The 22,302-nt window shown below is 54.6% G+C and overlaps 1 protein-coding gene across 1 annotated transcript; it reads right to left on the bottom strand.

Moving 5' to 3' along the window:
* Nucleotides 1-37: 37 nt before the first annotated feature.
* On the bottom strand, nt 38-11,571 carry CTSZ (cathepsin Z). The gene is made up of 6 exons (XM_055265048.2): nt 11,289-11,571; nt 10,625-10,788; nt 5,876-6,055; nt 2,389-2,539; nt 1,489-1,651; nt 38-614 (listed from the first exon to the last, which is right to left on the bottom strand). The coding sequence occupies exons 1-6, from the start codon at nt 11,429-11,431 to the stop codon at nt 504-506; spliced, it is 912 nt and encodes a 303-aa protein (XP_055121023.1). The 5' UTR covers nt 11,432-11,571; the 3' UTR covers nt 38-503.
* Nucleotides 11,572-22,302: the final 10,731 nt, after the last annotated feature.

Genomic DNA, 22,302 nt, shown 5'->3' with positions numbered 1-22,302 from the left:
GTTTTTGTGTGTGAATAAGGCACGGTCAGCCTCAGTCTTGTGTGGAGCCAGATACTTTATTCATCACTTGGGCGATTTGAAACTGCCATCTCCCTCCCTCCCTCCCCCACCCTTGATTCTAAAGTGACATAAGAATGGTGATAAGTCTGAACTGTTTCACCTCTTAAATGCCATATTATTGCCCACAGTTGCCAAATACAAAATATCAAGTCCTGTACTGAAGAAAACTGAGGTCCCATCGTTTCCTGTGTCACAGATCACTTCTTCACCAGGTGGTTGACTGCAGTCATTGTGAGGCAGAGCCATCCTGTGCAAGTGTTATAGGTCATCCCATTTTCAACTCTCAGGAACATTCGCAGCCAGTACCACGTTGTCCTCGCCATCCAATATTGATAGCCACCCCCGTTCCTGCCAGACAGCCTGGCGCACATAACCATAGTAGGATCCCCTCTGGTCATGGCTCACCATGCCTTTTCTTAAACTGCTCTTCTAGTGACATGGCCTTAAACGATGGGGTCCCCAAATGTACAATGCTCCTCGATGGCAAGGTTGTATCTGGCGCCCTTCCCATCCTTATAGGTGCTGGTCACGATCCTCAGCCAGCCTCTCTCGCCCTGTGAGAAGTGGGATAACACGTCCGTCCATCTGCAGCCATCTCCCGCTCCCCTTGCTGCTCTCAGCACCCTGCCCCCTGCTTTCTGCCTCCATCTCTCAGGCCAGCCTTGGGCGATCCAGACAACCCACTCAGCTGCCCCTCAGCTTTCCCATGACCCCTGTTCTGAAATACCTTTTGTGAAATATTTCACTTGGTTAACGTTTAACATGGGGCCTGTCTATGCCAAAAGTGAATTCATCTAACAAAACATGTTGACTCTAGACTGTTGACTCCTCCACCTACTACTACCCCCATTAGTAGTCACCTAGTAAAAAATACGACATTTCATCACCTGCACATGAAGCACTTTCCCCCCATTTCTTAATGAATGTCTGTGTCTTAAATTATTAATGGCTAAGACTAGGTCTGGCAGTTAATTTATCTCTCCTGGATTTTTGGCCCAACTTAAGTATTTTTGAAAAACCTACACAGTATTTTACGGGAGCCCAAAAACCATGATAGGAAGAAGAATGAGCTGGTTGTAAAGGAAGAGGGTGGCAGAGCTTCTCTCCCGCAGTGCTCACAGGGACTTCCCCAGGGCACCAGGCACCATCTGGAGACAGTTTTGGTCACACTGGGATTGCGGGGAGTCACCTAGTGGGTGGAGGGGCCAGGGATGCTGCTGAACACCCAAAGTGCACAGAGTGGCGGCAGCCGCGCATGACAGAGAAGGGTCTGGCCCCAAAAGCCACTCGCGCGGTGGCTGAGACAGCTGGAGCAAGGAACCCTCTGTCAAGGCCTCAGATTTTAGCTAAAAGTCAACAGAACCATTCAAGAGGAGTACCAGGACGTTTTTTTCTAGGAATGACCTTAAGAAAATGAAAACATCTTACCCATGGTTCACCCCATGAATTCCGGACAATCCAGTACTCAGTCCCATCGCTGATGCCCCACCCAGCCACAGAAACGACATGGTTTATATAGGTGGTGTCCTGGTATTCGGCATAGATGCCTCCGGTGTAGTTAGCCAATCTTTCTGTTGCCATTATTCCACAGCTGAGAGCAAGCAGTTAAAGAATTACCAATTTAAATTGAGAGAATTTACCGTCATTAGAAATAATCTGATATGGCCGGGCGCAGTGGCTCACGCCTGTAATTCCAGCACTTTGGGAGGCCGAGGCAGGTGGATAGCTTGAGTTTAGGAGTTCAACACCAGCCTGGGCAAGATGGCGAAACCCCACCTCTACAGAAAATACAAAAATTAGCTGGGTGTGGTGGTGTGCGCCAGTAGTCACAGCTACTCGGTGGAGGGGGCTGAGGCAGGAGGATCGCTTGAGCCCGGGCAGTCAAGGCTACAGTGAGCCAAGATCATACCACTGCACTCCAGCCTGGGTGACAGAGTGAGACTGTTTCAAAAAAAAAAGGAAAAATCTGATATGACAAAAAAGCGTAAACCCGACTCAGATAGTGTGTATCTGACAGTTCTGGATAAACTTCTGTTGTTATTCACATAGTGTCTTCCCTGCTGAAACTGCCCCCTCAGTACAGCTTGGGGGAGCGTCTCATCTGCATTCTGCACAACCATCCATAAGGGCAGACTTGCTGTCAGCTCAGTGTTAACTGAGAAAACTGAAGTTCTTAGAGGGGAAATGATGTGGCTGTCTCCAGCCTACTGAATACAACCGGCCAGAAGGAAAGTGGCCAAGGACGGAGACACCTACATGAGCACCTACATGAGCCCACACTGGCGCTGTCACCGCAGATCTCTCCTCACCCGCGGGACCTCTCCTCACCTGATGGGACCATTTGCGTAGATTTCTGCCATCATCTTCTCCCTCCCAGAGAGGGAGCCGTAGTCTCCCACTCTCCAGAGGGTGTAGTTCCGGATGGCGTGGCACTCTTTGAATTCATTGCATGTCCCACATTGGTTAAACTTGTCACACTCTGGGGGAGAGCAAGAAAAGTCAGCATGAGGCCGTCTCCTCATCAGCCCACTGACAAAGAAGCCCGCCAAGCCCACTCTCCACTCGCATCATGCAGCCTACCACTCAGTGGCTAAGAACGAAATCATCTTGCTATTAGGTGCTGCTTAATGACGCTCTTCTTTCAGCTGCCAGGGAGTTATGAAAAGCCCTTCGCCAGGCCTTGGCAGAGAAGAAAAGAGACAGACATTAATTAGCACATAGTAGGCACCCAGGAGTTCGCCTTTTTCCCTCTAATGGCTGGAGAAGAAGGACCTTTCCACAATACTTTCTAGCTGAAAATGGAGCATAGTCAAATGATTAACACTTAATAAAATGTCTCTATTGCTGGCTGGTGAATAAATAGGCCAATACATTGGGTAACAACCACAAAAAAGCATTTTCTTCTGTGCCCATGCTGAGGGGACCAAAAAATAAATTCTGGTTGACTTAAGAGGTTATCAAGAATTAGGCTTAAAAAATAAAGAGAGCCAGGCACCTGTAATCCCAGCACTTTGGGAGGCCTAGGTGGGTGGATCACCTGAGGTCAGGAGTTTGAGACCAGCCTGGCCAACATGGTGAAATCCCGTCTCTACTAAAAGTACAAAAATTAGCTGGGTGTGGTGGCGGATGCCTGTCATCCTAGCTACTCAGGAGCCTGAGGCAGGAGAATCGCTTGAACCTGGGAGGCAGAGGTTGCAGTGAGTCGGGATCGCACCACTGCACTCCAGCCTGGGCAACAAGAGTGAGACTCCATCTCCAAAAAAGGAAAAAAAAAGAAAGAGTACAGGCGTGGTGGCTCACACCTGTAATCCCAGCACTTTGGGAGGCCAAGGCAGGAGGATGGCTTGACGCCAGGAGTCTGAGACCAGCCTGGACAACAGAGTGAGACCTCATCTCTACAGAAAAAAAAATTTAAAAATTAATTTAAAAAAGAAGATAAAGTACAGCTCTTGGTTTCGCAAGGCTCAGAGTTGCTGTGTTCCCACTTTTCACTCCATCCACATGGCGGCCCTCAGCCTGCCATTCACTGCTTTGGCGTGACCTGTCTGTCATAGTTACACATCTGTCCGGATTCCCCCCCCCCAGGAACATGAGCACCTTGAGGCTCAGACACTGGTTCAATTTGTTCCTTGCACACCAAGTGCCCAGTGCCCAGTACTACGGGAAAATGGTGGATTTGTGGCCACACTTTTGCTAACACTACAAAGACAAGACTATTTATCACAATCAGGTTTTTTTATTCTTTTCTTTTTTTTTGGAGACAGTCTCACTCTGTCACCCAGGCTGGAGTTCAGTGGTATCATCCTGGCTCACTGCAACCTCCGCCTCCTGGGTTCAAGTGATTCTCCTGCCTCAGCCTCCTGAGTAGCTGGGATGACAGGCGCATGCCACCATGTTTGGCTATTTTTTGTATTTTTAGTAGGGACAGGGTTTCACCATGTTGGCCAGGCTGGTCTCGAACTCCTGGTCTCAAGTGATCCACCCGCCTCAGCCTCCCAAAGTGCTGGCATTACACGTGTGAGCCACCGCAGTCACCAGTCACACAATCAGGTTTCTGATGAGCTCCATCTGCTCCTGTCAGGCTGGGTGGGTTGGAGGGGCCTGGCCTTGGCTGGGTGAGAACAGTTTGGCGTGGAGTGGGGTGGGCGTGGCCCTGGAGACCACCTGATACCCGCGCTTCCTGCTTCCAGAGCCATCTGACAGCCCTTCCCTCTGCGCCTTCATCTGTCCCCCTTCTCGAAGGACTCAGCCAGTCCAGGAGAATTCTTTCTGGCTGAACAATAAGGTTTGAGAGGCAAGGCAAGGGAGCCCCGTTGGCAGAGGGTGGTGCCCAGAGGACCTTCTGCCACTTCAGAGTGCACAGGGCGCTGGGGCCAGCCTATATAGCCTGGGGCAGGGATGGAGACAGCAAAGCAAGCGGCTGCTGGGCTTTCTCAGCTCTCTGCTCTGGCTGTGAGGGAGATCTGAGTCAGGTGGCTTAAAACTACCAGTTATGGCTGGGCGTGGTGGCTCATGCCTGTAATCCCACCACTTTGGGAGGCCAAGGCGGGTGGATCACTTGAGGTTGGGAGTTTAAGACCAGCCTGACCAACATGGAGAAACCCCGTCTCTTCTAAAAAATACAAAATTAGCTGGGTGTGGTGGCGCATGCCTGTAATCCCAGCTACTCGGGAGGCTGAGGCAGGAGAATCACTCAAACCCGGGAGGCAGAGGTTGCCGTGAGCAGAGATCGTGCCATTGCACTCCAGCCTGGGCAACAAGAGTGAAACTCTGTCTCAAAAACAAACAAACAAACAAAACCTACCAATTATGGGATTAGGGTCTGGACTTTTCTTTCCTTCTGTTTCCAATGGGAGCAGCCTGAAAGGAATGTGCCAGCTCTAGGGATTCCAGGCTAGCTTGGGTCTGCTCATCCACACAGTACCCCCTTCGCCGCAGCCGCACCTGAATGTGGGGGACCTGGGCCCTGGGTCACCAGAACAGGAACCAAGCCAATGGCTGCTTCCAGTTTGGGGCAGCACCTCCACAAGGCCCCCTACACCTCTCCCCTACAAAGGCCCAAAAAGCCACCAAAATGCCAGCATGTTAGAACCCAAACACCACATTCAGGCCCAGCCAAAGGGGCGCAGGAGCAAGACACTCTTCCACGAGGCTGGAGACACGGGGACAGGGCTGTTTTCGGTTTGTTTGTTTGTTTTTTGAGACGTAGTCTTGCTCTGTCACCCAGGCTAGAGTACAGTGGCGTGATCTTGGCTCACTGCAACCTCTGCCTCCCAGGTCAAGCAATGCTCCTGCCTCAGCCGCCCGAGTAGCTGGGATTACAGGCGTGCACCACCACACCTGGCTAATTTTTGTGCTTTTGGTAGGGACGGGATTTCATCGTGTTGGCCAGGCTGGTCTTGAACTCCTGACCTCCAGTGATCTGCCTGTCTTGGCCTCCCAAAGTGCTGAGATTACAGGCGCAAGCCACCACACGTGGCCAGGGATGCTCTTCAGACCACTCCTGCAGCAGGCTTTTTCGCTGGGCTTCTCAACAGGGACTATGGGGTCCAGTTTTCTGATCCCCAGCCCAAGTGGGTGCAAGGTAGCAGAGGGGGCTTCTGCGGGGAGAGGCTGGAGCCAGTGCTGGGAACACTACCCCTCATGGTCAAGAGCACCAGCGCCCCTGGGGGCTGCAACCTCTGCCCTCCCGCAGCTCCCCAGCCACCAGCCAATGTGAGGAGCACAGGGTCAGGCTGGGTCCTCAGCCACGAGTGTCCGTGGAGGAGGGAGTGGAGGGCGGGAGGGTGGAGTCGGGGCGCGGGCAGCAGCCTACCCTGGTCCTTGGCCTGGTAGTTGTTGCAGGTCTCGTCGGGGATGCCGTGCCGGTGGGCATAGTCCCACACGGACATGTCATTACCCCCTTCACAGGAGCCAGCGTTACCACAGTCGATGACATTCTGCACGGATAGGAGGGTGGAGGGCCACGCTCCCTTCCTCTTGATGTTGATCCGATCTGCAACAGTCAGCACCCGCCGGTCAGCACTCACCCACCCTCCACCCACTTCCCCGAATGGACCTGGACGCCTCGGGCGGGACGCAGGCGCTGCCCAGCCTGGCCTGCCTTCAGCTCTGCCCAGCTGCCTGTGTCTCCCTCTCCCTGCTGACCTCTTCATGGAGGTCTCCGCTCAGCCGTCGCTCTGCAGAGAGGCCTTCCCTGGCCTTCTTTGGGCACTGTCCTGTCTGCCACACCTCCTACTACAAATGCCATGAGAGCAGGGCCAGGGCCAGGCAGTCACCAGCATCTGGCCCTGCAGACACCTGAGAAGTGCCTGCTGAATGAAGGGCTGGGTGGACAGAGACTCAGCCACCTATACCAAGTGTGCCACACCCCAAAGCCAGCCAGGCTGCCCTCGTGGACAGGGGGCCAAGGTGTCAGCTCTGTGAACAAGTATAGCCCAGGGAGCCACATGAGCCCCAGTGAGGGGCCAAATGCGGTCCCGAGGGCTGGGGAAGGCCAGCAGGGACCCAGCCCCAAAGTCACTGGGGGATGCAGAGGGCTCCCAGTGGCTGGCTGACCATGCCCTCACTGCCCAGGTGCCTGGGCTCTAAATCCCAAGGTGCAGCCAGGGACAGCTGAGGGTGGTCACCGAGGAACCTGCTTCCCTTCCCATGCATAAATGCAATAAAACAGATCCTAGAAGGAAACCCAGGCTCTTGTTCAGGGTCATCTCACACTCTGCCCTCCCAGGACAATGACTTCACAGCCACACACCCCTGCACCTGCCTCAGGCCTCATCTCCTGACCCCACCTTCAAGTCAGAACTCTTCCTGCAGCCTCACCTGTCCCTTCCCCGGGGCACAATGAGCAGGGGGTCCCTCTGCCCATTGGCAGCCCCCTCTGGGCCTGCACATCCCCTCTATCTCCTGTCACCTTTCAGACTCTCCCACACTGCCCCACAGTCCGCTTCTCCACCTGGCCTCCTCCCGGTCGCCCAGCCAGGGGCCTTCTGGAACTGGCCCTGCTCTGGTGACTTTGCTTCGCACATCACTCTGCAGGGTCCCAAAGCAGACCTCCATCTTGCCGCCACCCAGCCTGCCCGCGCTTTGCACCCCAAACACTCTTCCTGGAGCAGCCGGTGGCTGGTTTGTCCCCTCCCACCTGACTGACCCACCCTAGGTTCCATCCTGTTTCCTCCCAAGGACTTGGTTCCCTCCAGCTTCCCTTCTCCCTGCTCCCTTGTCAGCCATGCCCCCTCTAAGCAGATCTACGTACCCCAGACTTGCCTTTCTCACAACAATAGAGTAAGCCCCGGCCCCTCCCACTCACTATCACGGTTTTCTGCTTTACTCAATGGTTTGAGACAGTGCCCCGACCCCTACTGCCCCACTCCTCTTCAGCCCTTTCTCTCTTGCTAAAGGTCATTTCTCCACTGTCATCCGAGCTGACCACTCTCCAGCAGCAGTCAGCACAGCAGTCGCTCCATCCTTCTGGAAGCACCTCCTGCCTGGGCTTCTGGAGTTCCACTTGGCAGTGCAGGGCATCCCATGGCCTGCCCCGAGCCCTATCCATTTATGCCCAACCCAACCCGGCGACAGCAGTCCTGGCCCAGAGGCAGAGCTCAGATGGATGAGCAGTTTCAGTTCTGGCCTCTCCGTCTATGCCTGCCTGAAGCATCTGGACCCGGCCTAACCAGCTCACTGAGGTGTGCACAAGCTTCTCCCACAGCCAAACTCAATCCTTCATCCCACCAGCCCCATCTGGGAACGGGCTTATTACTCACACCCAACTGTGGGCTAACACAAGGGTCCTGAATACATTTAGGGCAGACAAAGCCAAGCCAGGGTGTGCAGGAGGGTGGGTGTGTCAAACACATTTTCCACTCACGGTGTTTTCAACTTAAGATGGGGTTGTCAGGACATGACCCCACTGTTAAGTCAAGGAGCATCTGTAACTGTGCAAAGTATACAGCACCATGAAGAAAAATAAAACGGGGAGATAATTCGGGAAGTGGGATGTCATATGCATAGGGTGGCTGAGGAAGACCCCGCTGAGGTGACATCCACAGGAGGGAGGGAGGGAGCCATGGGACCTCAGGGAGAGAGGAGGTGCCTGGTGGGAGAAGCTACCTCCCCCCTCCACCCTGGGCAGGAGCAGGGGAGCAAGGGGGCACTGGGAGGGAGCCCGATGGTGAAGGCTGGTGAAGGCCAGAGGGTTCTGTCTTTTATTTGAGTGGAATCCTGAGAGGGTTTCAAGCCAAAGAACATGATCTGATGGGTTTTCACAGGCTCACTGTGGCCGCAGGGGCAGAGGCCAGGAGACCAGTGAGGGCAGTCGGCAGTGGGGTGGTGTGGCTTAGACCCGGAGGAGGCGGTGGGCGGTGCGTGATTTCTGCATCTGCTTTGAAGGTAGAACTGACAAGACTTGTGGGTAGATTATATGAGGGACAGAAAACAGAGGAGTCGGGTACCAGTCCAGGCTTTTGCCTGCATAGCCAGAAGGACAGCCAGGGAGGACTGGGGAAGAAATGGGCTGTCGGGTGACAGTGGTGGAAGGAGCCATCCAGACCTGAAGGTCTGAGGGTGGAGGCGTCATGTGACCGGGCCAGCGGGCGAGTGGGCAGGCGGATGTCAAGGTGAGTTCAGGTGAAGGGTTGGTCCTGGGGAAGCTGACACTCAGAACTCTGAGGAGACAGCTGGGGAGAGGGGAAGGAGTGGCCAGGGAGGTGGAGGCGGGTAGTGTGGTGCAGGAGAGGGAAGCATCCTGGGGAGACGTGATCAGGAGAATGCTTCACTGTGGGCAACGGGTGGCAGTGGAAAGAACAGTGCCGGTGGCGTGGCAGAGGTGGGACTGAGGCTGGAGTGGGTTCAAGGGTAGAGAAGAGGAAGTGGAGGGACTCCAGATACTTCCCCAGGGAGCCCAGAATTGGGGCGGGGTGGGGCCGGGGGCTTTGTGTTCCTTTTTTCCAGGTGGGAGAGCTTCCCTGAGTGGGAAGGGACAGGGACGAGCTCAGTGAGGGGACAAGACGTTTGATCCTGGGGAAGAGGAGGGAAGACAAATGGAGGACCTGCTGCCTTGGCTGGTAGATAGCCAGGGCCCCGTGGAAGTCCCCTTCTGGTGGCTTCTATTCCTCAGTGAAAGAGGAAGCGAGGGCCTGGGCCTGGGTATGCTGAGAAGGAGGTCCCGCACCCATCTGAAAGCCATCTCCTTCCTACCCACAGTCCTTCACAGACGCACATCTTGTCACCTGACTCCCTCTCAAAGAGTTCAAGGCTTCCCACAGGCACCTGGTGACCTTTCTATCCTCCCTTCACCCTCACCCCACCCTCAAAGGTTCTTTCACTTCCTCAGCGGGTGCCAGGCCTGGACACTTCCCCTAGACTCTGTCCAGTCCTCTGCCTCTAGCCCCACCCACATGCTGTAGCCCGCCAAGGTCTCCCAGACCTTCCAGCTCCATCCACATCAAAGGGACCTTTGAATGGTCAGAAGTGTGTTCCAGCCCCCGGGGGAGACGCCACAGATGCCACAGCTTCAGCTGGCTGGCTCTGGAGTCCAGACCCTACCCCCAGAGCGAGAACCCCTCATTCACAAGACTGAGCCCATCAGACATCCTGGCACAAAGCCCAGGCTTCTGGGCTCAAATCTCAGCTGTCACTCACACTATGCTCAAGCCTCCCCATCTCTCTGCAAAAAGCGTGTTTCCTCATCTGCAAACTGAAAGCAATCATGGCATTGAGGAGGTGTCAGTGAGATGGAACACACACAAACGCGTGTCCCCCAGCTTTGGCCCACAGCGGCAGCCACACTGTAGTCTATCCTTTTCACAGGGGTGTTCAGCAGCCCTGACCCATGAGGACCAAGGTCAGAGAAGAGGCAACAGCACCACAGTTCTCATGGGCTAAACTCCCAGGCCACGCAAGTCCCATCTCCAGGGGAAATCCAGGCTCTTGGACCCTGTGCTGTGACTGGAGAGGGGATAGAAGAGTCCCTTCCAAATGCTGTGGGGCGGGCCTGGGGCTGGTTTGCAGCTGTCCCTTCTCCCGCCTTCTCTCCCAAAGCAGGGTGCAGCAGCCTTGTTGATAGGGAGGGCCTCAACTTCCCCTTCGTCTTTGCTGAGAGCCTTCCTACCCTACTCCGGCCAAAAGCCTAAGATAGAAACCCACCAGGCTGGAGGTAGTGACCAGGTTAGGCCATGGGCTGTAGCCAACTAGCCTCACCCAATATTCCAAGGCCAGGACAGGCTTTCATCTGTGCTGAGAAGCAGTTTACTTCTGTATCCTCAAATACAGCCTGGGGACTCAGTGATTTTGCATTTCTGTTTCTATCCCAATGGCTGAGGTCACAAGCTTTGGGGGAGAGAGGGCACTTGTCACTGGGATTCAGTCCTAGTCCTGCCTATCACCCAAAAGCCCCAGAATAACCCAGCTTGGGTCACCTCAGCAGAGGGCAAAGGCCTGCACCCCAGCCCAGGCTGACCTGGCCTTGAATCACAGGTCCCTGGAACCGCAGGCTGAGCTGCCTGGGCCTATAAAGGGGCAGCCGGGATGGGCTTTCCTGGCCCACAGTCAAAGGGCGGCCACTCACCCGCCATAGCGCTGGTACTGGCGTGGGCCCAGCAGGAGCCGCAGTATTGGGGGATGTGCTGGTTCCGGGTGATGCTGGCATAGTTGACACCATCCACATTGCGCCAGTCCCAGCTCTTGGGCAGATCCGCTGGGGACAGGTACTCATGAGGCCGGGGGTATGTGCTGGGAAGAGATCATCCCCACCCAGGTCGGTGCTGGGGCTCCCGGGGGCCATGGGCCCAGGAAGCCCTCGGTAGGGCCCTCCCGCCCTTCCCAACACCTGAGAGCATGGGAGTGGCGCCAGAATCACCAGAGGTGAGCCAGGTGTGGGCCCACCTCACACTAGGAGGCTCCAGCGCTCTCAGAATGTGAAGGAGGCAGGGCACCCCCGAAAGGAGGGAACCGGGGTGCTCTCCCAGCCATGCCGCGCCGTAAGGGCCACCCCCAGAGGCCGAGGAGGTGGGGCTGGCCTGGCTTTCTGGCCAGGTGGGGCTTGTCCAACCCCACAAACATCAGGGCTCACCCTGGATGTGGAAGAGAAGGAGCGACCCCCAAAACAAAGCGGCTGGATCTGACCTTCCAAGGCCTGTTGGCGAGGCAGGGCCCCCAGGAGGCAGAGCGCGCGCCTGGCCGGGGCGATGGGCCTCCCGTCCCCCCAGGGCTGCCTCCCCGCCGGTGCCCACCTGCGCCCCAGCGGAGCCAGCCCGACCCCCTGCAGAGGCCGGTAGCAGGTCTGTCCCGGGCGGAAGTAGAGGCCGCCCTGCGCCGCGCCCGCCAGCAGCACGAGCAGCAGAAGCGGCCGCCACCCTGGCCCGCGCCTCGCCATGGCCCCGCGCCGGCTCCTGGGTCCCGCTCCGGATCCCGCTCCGAGTCCCAGATCCCGCGCCGGCTCCCGCTCTGGATCCCGCCCCGGCCTCGGCCTCGGCCCAGCACCCGGCCGACCCCGCACTTTGGGCCCCTGCCCCGCCCGGCCCTTAAGACTGCGGCGGCCAGGCCGGGACACTCCCCCGGGGCGGGGCTGTCCCACTGCGGCTCCTGCCCCGCCCGGTGACCCCTGCCCTCCCCGCCCGGCTCCGCGCCCCGCTCCCTCCCTGCCTCCGGGGCGCCTGAACTCGCGGGCCAGGCGCGAGGTCGCCGGGCAGACCCCAAGCCTGACCCCGCCGCCGGCCCCCGCCCTGAGCGCGGGACTGTCCAGCTGGACGTATTTGCCGGGGTTCCTGGCTTCGGGGTGGGGGGCCGCAGGCTCATGGGCCCCCTTGGCCCTGCATTCCTGGGGCCCTGAGCCCTGGGGAGAGGCCCCCAGCCTCACATCTGGGCCCAGGCCTCCCCTAGGAAGGGATCCTGGGATGTGGCCACCGCCCCCAAAGAAGGGTGCCCGCGCCTGGCTTTCTAAACCCCTTTCCCCAAAGGCCCAGGCCCTTTCGGAGGGACGGTTCCCTTTTGCAGAGAAGGAAGGAGGGATTCTTCTAGAAAATGCCCCAAAGGAAAATTCCATTTGGCGCACACATCAGGAGTTCTACAATGTGACTTCCAAAGATGGCTTGAAAAGGTTTTCTGCTAACGAAACTCTTCTTAGTCAAATGAGGAACCAAAAGCAGAAGTGGCCCCCCAGGACGTGGTTTTGTAACTGGAGGAGGGCTTCTCGCTCCCTGCGGCCCCTCTGAGTGTTTGTCACGGCCCTTGGGCCCACACCATGGCCTTCTCTGGTAAGAACAGGGCCTGGCGTTCTGCGCTCGGGCCTGAGAGGCCCTTGCTGGGGGCCCTTGGCACAGGGCCCACAGATGAGCTTGCCCGACTCTCTCCATACTCAGTGGCACCACATTCCGAGGGTGCCACGTGGGCAAGGGGAAGTCACATGCCCGACTCTCTCCATACTCAGTGGCACCACATTCCGAGGGTGCCACGTGGGCAAGGGGAAGTCACAGTGGCTGCCTCCTGACTTCCAGAAGCTTCCATGACCATTCCCGGAAGCGCTGAGGTGGCCATGGAATCCCCGCATGACTGTCTGAGTGGAGAGCAAGGCTGGAGAGCTGCTTCGTCAGCCCAGAAGTTTCAGTCCTTGTTCCCCAAAAAGCGGTCACTGAGGCAAAGTGTGGACCCGGGGCTCTATCTACTGATGTGTCTCTTATTTGTTTGGCAAGTCGCTCATGGAAACCATTAGTGTCCATCAGTCATCAGAAGGCGGGGTGGGGTGGCCGTCCTGGGAGAAGTCCCCAAGCTTGAGCTGGCGGTGGGGGTGGGAGTCAGGCCTCCCGACCTCTGGGCATAAAAGGAGTGGAAAGAGAATTGCCAGTGGGGGCTTTCTTCCTCCCACGTCCACTCTCTGGCCTCCCTGACTACAGGAGCTGGGTCCTTGTGAGGAAGAAACCCAGACACAGCTGCCCTTGCCAGGTCATCAGGTGGCATCTACCAAAGCGGCGGGTTTTGGGCCTCTTCTAAAGAAAAAGCTAAGAACTCACAAAACTGTGCAGTAAGATATATCGTGCCCCCTCCCTCCAAGTACCCAGAGACTGTTATGATCCAGGTGCTATGAAGTCCAACAGCACATTCGACAGCATGAGAAACGAGCCTGGAGAGGGGAGGGCCCTTGTACTTGGCCTCTGATGCCTGAGCTGTGATGTCCTGGGCCCTAGTCCCTGAATCTGGGGGAAAAGCACCCAAGGCGTAAGCTTTTCTTTCCTGTAGCATGGGGAGCGCTGGGGTGCTCTGAAGATGCCCTGAGACTCTCCGAGCAGGTCCAGCACATGTAGAAGATATCATGACAGGCAGGGCCAGCCAGGCAGGCACACGACCCCTGCAGTCACATGGGGCCCTAAGTCCAGAAGTGTAATGCAGAGCTGAACAAGAGGCTCTCCAGGTTCACTGTGCCCTGGGCCCTGCAAACTATGTAGCTGGGTCTGATGACAGCAACCACACCTGCTCGATCACAAGTCCTGTACATCACCCGCTTTCAGCCCAGAGCCTCTGGCAAATCAAACTCACAAACAAGGGTCAGGAGGAGGGGCGAGACGGTCAGGGAGGGGAATAAACATTCACAGTCCTGCTCCCAAATGCTGGCACAAGGCTTAATTTATCTGGGGAGTTCCAAAGAGGAGACTCTCCGGATTTACCCTATAGAAAGTTGGTTAAAGGGAAGGATATTTTTAGGCTGGTAACAAAAAGGACGTCCAAAGTTGACAACTTGTGGCCCCTGGGTTTCCCTAACATAGAAGCAATTCAAGATCAGAATCTGATGGAATAGGGCAGGAAGAGAGGGAGGGAGCCCATCCATTTGAAATCATCATTTACTTTTTCTTTTTTCTTTTTTTTTATTTTTGGAGACAGAGTCTCGCTCTGTCACCTGGGCTGGAGTGCAATGGAGCAATCTCGGCTCACTGCAACCTTCGCCTCCTGGGTTCACGCGATTCTCCTGCCTCAGCCTCCCGAGTAGCTGGGATTACAGACACACACCACCACATCTGGCTAATTTTTTGTATTTTTAGTAGAGATGGGGTTTCACTATGTTGGCCAGACTGGTCTCGAGCTTCTGACCTCGTGATCTGCTGCTTCGGCCTCCCAAAGTACTGGGATTACAAGTGTGAGCCACCGCACCTGGTCTGAAATCATCATTTTCAAGCCAAGATGGAAGGAAGAGGGCCTGATGAGACTTACCTCATCAGCCCCTTCTGATGGGTCCAGCACAGCAAACCATGCAGAGACAAGGCTCTTCATCTCTGAACCTGGCCCTAGTCAAGTGGATGCGTGTCTGGCTGCCAGACTGCTCCAAGAAGCTGGCGGGCTGTGTCATTTTGGGGGTTACTAAAATTGTGCAGCAGACGATCCTAAATAGGATTTTTGTCTTTTTTTGGTTTGGGGGTTTTTGTTTGTTGTTTTTGTTTTTCCCTTAAGTCGATGCAAGATCTTAAACATGTTCCTTGTGGGGGCGGGGTTGGGGATGGCCACAAACCCACCCAAACTCAAATTCCAGTGCTGCTATTAGTGAAGGATGTTTAGCCGGAGGAGTTCTCTGAAGGGCACACAGATAAAGCCAGGAGGTGTCTGGGACTGGAAAAAAAGGAGGGAGCACATTGGGAATCTGATAGACAGGCCACCCCAGCCGTTTCTTGCTGGGGACTGCTTGCTGGGGGTTGAGTTTAGCCCCAGAGCTGTGTCTCTCTCTTCAAAGCAGACTCACCTGCAGAGCAGCTTGGGGACTCTTGGAAACTGGAAAGGTGTTTCCTTCTGACTTGGCTGCAGGTGCCTGCAAGGTGGTTTTGTGGATACTGACTCATCTTCTCATCTGGGCTGGGATCCGAGGAGGCTTGGGGCAGGGCACTTGGACCTTCCTACCTCTGTGGCCCTACTTGCCTAAGCATCGCTTCTAGCAGCTCTTTATAAGCAGCTGTGTGCCACCGCCTTCCAGCTTGGGGCAGAACTGAGTAGGTATTTAGAGCGAGGCGTCTCCCCTGAAACCACTTTGCCTGGAAAGCTGGGCACCTGTCCTGGGTTTTCCTTCCTGGAGGTAACAGAGTCATTCCTGCTCCCAGTGGTGCTTGAGGGCAGAGGGCTGAGCCAATGACATTCTAGAGGACTGTGCAGCCGCATTTGATCCTTTGCACAATGCTGTGAGGTGGGGCTGGGGGTTGGGAGGCGGATGCTATTACTCCATTCTACTGGTGAAAAGACTGAGCCTCTGGAGATGTCAGGAGACCTGTGCTCAGCACAAGGCTCCTGGGTGGCAGGTTCGAATCCAGTCCCTTTTTTTTTTTTTAACCCCATGAATTCTCCTGGAAAACACATGATCCAAGGCCACAGACACAAAAGCCTATTCATTTCTAAAAATAAGGCTGATTTTTCTCCTCATTCTGATAAAGATCAGCACTCAGGCCACGGCTGGCCCACCTTCCCAACCTGGAGGAGAACACAGATGAGTTTTCATCGACTGTGGAATGGCCTCGAAATCCTTTTTCTTCTTCCTTTGTGCCATATTGTCTGGCTCCCACCCCAGCAAGCTGCAGACATTTCCTATTATTCCACATTCCTGAGTTTAGCCACATCCTGGATACCGGCATTTGTTTGGGTGGATGCCGACAATGCTTGCCAGGCTAGGCTGGTTTTGCAGGGCACAACTTTTCCCTCACCAGCTACAGGAGTTCCTCTTGATCCACTTGGTCAATGGGTCAGAGGCACTCGCTAACACCCAGATATCTCTGCAGTGCAGGCCTTCAGATAGGGTGGGTCAGGTTTGCAATCCACCATGCCACTGTCCCCAGGCACCACCATGCATCACATCCTGGCCTGGTTGTGTTATGGGAAAGGGGATCCCAACCCAGATCCCCAGAGAGGGTTCTTGGACCTCGCACAAGAAGGAATTCGGGGAAAGTCCATAAAGTGAAAGCAAGTTTATTAAGAAAGCAAAGGAATAAAAGAATGGCTACTCCACAGGCAGAGCAGCAGCATGGGATGCTCAGCTATTTATACTTACTGTTACTTCTTGATTATACCCTGAACAAGGAGTGGATTATTCATGAGTTTTTCGGAAAGGGGTGGGCAATTCCAGGAACTGAGGGTTCCTCCCCTTTTTAGACCATACAGGGTAACTTCCTGATGCTGGCATCTGTAAACTGTCACAGTGCTGGTCTCTTAGCATGCTAATGCATTATAATTAGCATATAATGAGCAGTGAGGACAACCAGAGGTCACTTTCATCGCCATCTTGGATTTAGTGCGTTTTAGCTGGCTTCTTTATCACATCCTTTTATCAGCAAGGTCTTTTTTGTTTGTTTGTTTTTGTTTTTTGAGACAGAGTTTCGCTCTTGTTACCCAGGCTGGAGGGCAATGGCACAATCTTGGCTCACTGCAACCTCTGCCTCCTGGGGTCAAGTGATTCTCCTGCCTTAGCCTCCCGAGTAGCTGGGATTACAGGCGCCTGCCACCATGCGCGGTTAATTTTTTGGCTTTTTTTTAGTAGAGACGGGGTTTCACCATGTTGGCCAGGCTGGTCTCGAACTCCTGACCTCAGGTGATCCACCCGCCTCAGCCTCCCAAAGTGCTGGGATTACAGGCCTGAGCCACTGCGCCTATTGGCAAGGTCTTGGTGACCTGTACCTTGTGCCAACCTCCTATCTCATCCTGTGATGTAGAATGTCTGACCTCCAGGGAATGCAGCCCAGGAGGTCTCAGCCTTATTTTACCCAGTCTGTATTCAAGATGGAGTCGCTCTGGTTCAAACGCCTCTGACAGTTGCACAGTGACTGGTGGCACACACTTGCTTGGGAGTGGATGTGGCTCCTTGGGCTGACATTGATGAGGGCAGCCTCATCAGCATCACCTTTGGGACACACCCTGTGCAGCACAGCATGTAACAGACACAGCCCACCTGTGAACTCACCAGGAAGTCTTTCAAAGGGGCACTCAATGACTATTTACCTGATTGAATTTGTTTGCCCTCTAAAATTAGGCTGTCAGCAAATATTTGTTGAGCACCTAGTATGTGCAGGCTACTGTTTTCTTCCCCGGGGATTCGGCAGTGAACAGAGTCCCTGTCTGCAAGGACTTATGTTTTCTGCATAAGGGAACATGTGGAAAAGTAAAATGCTCAGGAGGTAGGAAGTGCTTGGAAACAGTTAAAATGGGGAACAGGAGAGATGCGGGGTCTCTGGAGAAGTTTGGTCTTCTTTTAGGTATCCATTGAGTTGGGTTGAATGAGAGTCATGGAAGGTGCTGGAAGGAGACTGAGCAGAAGGAAGAGCATCTGCAGAGGCCTGAGAATGTGAGTGCATTGGGTAAGTGTGTGATGCACTGGGGAAAGCCCATGGGGAGGCTGCGGACAGTTGGGCTCAGCCTCGAAGCTGCAGGGACCATGCGGGCACTCAGGCCAGCTTCACACGGCCAGCCCACCTCTCCCCTTCCCTCCCCTTTCTGCCATCTGACAGAGGCTCTGCTGGCCTCCTTCATCCCCCACCTAATTTCCCTGCCCAGCGGGTTTCCCGTCCCTGTCTCATGGGGCATGTGCATTTTGGAAGATCTGAAGGCACACATCGACCTTCCTTTTGTTAAGAGGTTTGGGTTTTCTCCCGGTTGCCACTGGCTTTCCAGGAGGGCAGTGGCTGAGAGCTGATTTCTGTTTGTAAGATCCCTCTGGTGGCTGTGGGAAGGATGCTGTGAGTGGAGACAGCTGTGGGACAGGAAGGGCCCCGGAGGGGAGAGCCACAGGTGATGGATGAGGAACGCTGCTGGAGAGAACGGGGAGTAGATGCATCAGGACATCCACCTGGGAGCAGGACTTGCAGGATGCAGTTACAGAGTGAGGAGCAGGGGACGTGAGCACCCCGGGCTCCTGGAGCCTGCCTCTTGGCCCCTTGAATTGTACCCCTGGATGTAGGTGTCTGAAGACCTGCAATCCATTTCTGGTTCTGCCACATTATCCTGAGACTTGAACATATCAATTCCTCTCTGAGCCTTAGTTTCTTCTTGAAGGTGGTGGTGTCATGCAGGCTAAACGAGGGAGCATGTGGGAGACGGTGGCGGCAGCAGACAAACTGGTAAAGACCGGCAGAGCGGGAGGCTAATGCTGCTTTCACCCTCTAAGTCCCTGGAGGGCAGGGCCCGTATTTTCTACTTTGCTGAGGTCCCTCAAAACTCACATATCAGAGATTTCTTGGACAAACACTGGGCTTGAAGAAGTACCTATTTTTGTTCGATTTCAGCTCCAGGTGCTGACCCATTTTATGCTTATCTCTGTTCATGCCACAGAACATTGCTTATCACTAGCTGCAACTTTGGGAGACGGGAAAGATGCAAGTGAGAAGGTTCATGTGTCCATCTCTTAGATCTTTGCACAGTTCAGGGGAAGTGGTGGTGGTGGTAGGGGTGTGTGTGTGTGTGTGTGCACGCGTATGTGTTTTCTCCTGTAAATCAGAGATGCCACAGCCTGCATGCTGCTCACCAGTGCACCCAGAGAGAGACAGCAAGGTGTTTCCACCCTCTGGGCTTGGAGGCTGGACAGGCGTGAGGAGCAGCCAGAGTCTGCCTGGTACAGGAACCATAAGCATCTCAGCTGTTGGGGAAGAAGGTTAACACTCCTGGCTCAGCGAAAACCAGCAATGTCCTCCTAGTCTCTCTCCTCTTGTAGTTAGTTACTCATCCTCCTAGAACTTTCTTTTCCAGTAAGAGAACACACACCGAGACAGGGTACAAGAAAGTGGAGCTCAGCTCCTCTGGCGGCCTGCCTACACCCGCTGAGTCACTCATAATGGCCCCTCAGGTGTCATTTTCTTGCTAAGACATTTGGAAAAATTTCTGGTTCTAAATCACACGCAAACAGTATAATTCAACAATCTTCTCTAAGTTATTCAGGGAACTTCAACGCACTCAGAAGTGGAAGACTGGGGCGGATGAAATCAATGAATTCTCTGAGTGCTGTGTTTTTCTCTGAATTCTATTTCATTTGCCAAATGGAGGGTGGGGCAGCTCCATCTGACCCCTGGGGGATAACTCCTGGGGGAAGTCTGGAAGCAGCTGATTCGGGGTTTCTGGGTGACACTGTTTTTTTTTTTATCTTCCTGGTTCTATTCCTGTAATAGACCCAAGTGTCATGCAGGAAAAGGCGTGCTGCTATGGAGCCTTCTGTGGATTGCTGTGGCAGGCCGCTGGAGGAGAGGGTTTCAGGCTCAGGGCTGGGCTGGTCCTGGTTGGGAATCTCAGTGTTGTGGGCCATGGGCGTCCTCACCACACTTGCTAGGAGGAAGCTCCTGCCCTCTGGGGCAATGCTTGCTCATCTCCTCACCTAAATGCAGTCACTGCTAACCTGCCTTGGTCACAGCCCTTTGTGGGGGGAGGGGGGCGCAGAAAACGACTTTGTCACTCATCACAGTGGCCACTGTTAATCACTTCCTGCAGTTTGGGGCTGGGGGCGGTCACCTTCAGCCTGGCAAAACAGAACTTGGGGTCGTGCCGGCATCTCCAGGGGCACTATTTGCCAATGTCCTGCACAGGGCCCGCTTCTACCAGTCCGAGGGCAAGGCAGACTGTATTCCCCACCTCACTGCTGGCGCTAAGTTGGCAGTCAGAGGAGAGCTGTTTCCTCTGGGGAGCAGGTGCCTTCAGAAACAAGGACAAGAGAGCTGAGACGGGACGCACGGCTTTCCAGACCTGCTGCCTTTCCTGCCACTCTGTTCTGCCCAGACATCTTAAATTGAGACAGGTCCCCATGTCCACGGCCATGTCAAGCCTGCCGCATGGTAGGTGCTGTCTGTAGGTGTGGAATGCATAGGCCTGTCTGCACCGAGAGCCGCATCTGCCCCTCCCACCCTGCGAAGCCCACTTGAACAATAACCACCAGCAGCCACGTTAGGGGTCAGCCCTGGCAGGCCCAGTCCTCACGCCGACTTGTGACGTGGGGACTTTTATTTCATTTTTCAGGTGAAAAAGTTCAGGTCTAGGGCGGAGATGGGCCCCTGGGTGGTGGAGCTGCCACTCCGCCCCTCACCCTCTCACAGCCCAGCATCCAAAGCTCAGCACTCGCCTGGCCTGAATAAACATGGCCGGCGATACAGGAATCAAAGCAAACAGGGCTTCTCTCTTTTTCCTCCTTTTTGCCAACTGCCCCATTAACAGAAAAACCTTTTAAGCACCCACCTGGAAACCTGGCTATTCCCCCCTCCCTAAGCAAACTAAGATGGCCAAGAGGAATGTGCTGCAGTGCGGAGTGTGGGCGGAGGACCCCAGCACCCTGGATCCTGCTCACATGGCAAAGAATGAACACAGGCAGATCAGAAATGCCCCTTGGGCCCAGCCCCGTGGTCCCTGCAGCAAGGCGGTTTGTGGCAAACAGGGGCTCCTTTCAGGAGCTGGGCCACAGAAGGCCACGGCTGCCCACCGGTCACACCTTCCCGTAATAGCTCACTGCGGTTATTCCATCTACAGTCTGTCCCCAGACATCCAATTTTCTTGGAACAGTTTATACCTTCAGCCTAGACCACCTCTTATGGAATGGAGGAAAAAGGTGACCCCACCTGGAGAAGGACACACTCGTGAATAAATACATCACTGCCTTTAAGAACACAGCCTGCTCTGAGCATCACTGCTCAAACTTGCTCAGCTGTCGATGTGCCCTTAACAAACATTTACTGAGGCCCTGCCATGGATCAGGCACTTTGGGGACTCAAAGATGAAATGACACGGGCAACTCCCAGGCTGGCAGGAGATAAGGCATGTGTATAAGTAATTAGCAAACAGGACTGTGTGTGGGCACTGCAGGTTGAAGTGCTCTGGTCCCCAGGAGAGGAGGTGTCTCTGATGAGGGACCTGCCTGTGGGAAGATCATGGAGCTGTCTTTGATCTTTGAAGTCTGATAGGCAGAGGCCCCTGGATGGGGAGGGAGGCTGGGGAGAGCTGGCGGGGACAGAGACAAGGGGAAAAGAGGTCAAGGCACGCCGGGAGAAAGGCTGGAAGTGAGGCAAGATGGGCTAATGTCTGTGGAAACAGAATGGTCTGTTCTTAATTTTAAAACGGTCTGTTTTAATTTCTGAAAAATACTGCTGAGGACTTATGAATATCCTCCTCTTGAATTTGCACATTCTTCTCTTTACCTTTGGGCAGGGAGGAGGGGTGACTGGACAGGAAGCCTCTGTGAGTCATGTGACATTCAGGTTTGCGCCCCAAAATTTCCAAACTTAGAGAAATATTGCAAGGGTACTAATCTTGTGCTAACTTTGAAAAGAATCAGCAATTGTTACCGCTTTGCCCCTTTACTTAACTGCTCTCTCTCCGTTTATCACATTATTGTGGTTGTGGAACTGTTTCAGAGTAAGCTGCCAGCCTCAAAACGACCTTGAAGTACAGTGCTTCATCATATGGGATCTCCTGGAAACAAGGACTTCCACTGAGAACCACCACGCCATGATCAAAGTCAAGGAATGGAACACTGATACAATACTATTTTCCAGTGTACACAGTCCTTATTTGAATTTTGACAGTTATCCTCATACCATCCTCTATAGCAGCCCTCTTCCCTGGTCCTGGATCCAGCCCAGGATCACGGAGTGCACTGTCAGTACCCAAGGGCAGCCTGGGATCTACACACTAGACAGAGGCGAGAAGCAGTCCCAGTCCAGGCACTCTTACGAACACTGTGCTTTCTTCTTCCCCACCTCTGGGTTTCTCTTCTGGTTTATAGCTCAGGCCCTTTGGCTGTGTGTTTGAGCTCCTTTGGGAGGAAGCAGAAGCGATTTCCCCCAGACACTCCATCGCTAGGAACTTTCCTGACGGTGTTCCTGACCTCACATCCTGGGCCCCACCAGGCCTGTAGAGGGAACACAAAGTTTAGGAGTCAAGACTGGGCTTGGGGCACAGGAAGCACAGGCCCCTCATGGACCAGGCTGGGCTCCAATGCTTCAACCAAGGTCACGCGTCTGGCAAGAGGCAGGGGAGGGAAGGACCTCCAGGGTTTCTGGCTCTGGGTTCAGTAGTCTTGCCTTGAGTCCCTGGCCTGAGAGATGGTGTCCTTGAGCTGCTCCAGAGCTAGGAGTGCTCTCTCCCTAAGTAAGCCAGAGTTCCAAGAGGGCAGGATCTGGCCACATCTACCTCCTTCATTCTCTTGTCTGCTGCACCCAAGGTGAGCCCAGCATATGACAGGTCCCCGTCCATAGCTGTTCAAAGAATGGGGGCAACCTCAGGGTGCCCGGCAGATGTTAAAGAGAGGCCTCAAGAGGTGGT

Source organism: Symphalangus syndactylus, chromosome 24, assembly GCF_028878055.3.
Source record: "Symphalangus syndactylus isolate Jambi chromosome 24, NHGRI_mSymSyn1-v2.1_pri, whole genome shotgun sequence".
In the NCBI taxonomy this organism is placed as follows: domain Eukaryota; kingdom Metazoa; phylum Chordata; class Mammalia; order Primates; family Hylobatidae; genus Symphalangus; species Symphalangus syndactylus.
The sequence above is the reverse complement of the archived record's forward strand: the minus strand, read 5'-3'. Positions and strand labels throughout refer to the sequence as shown.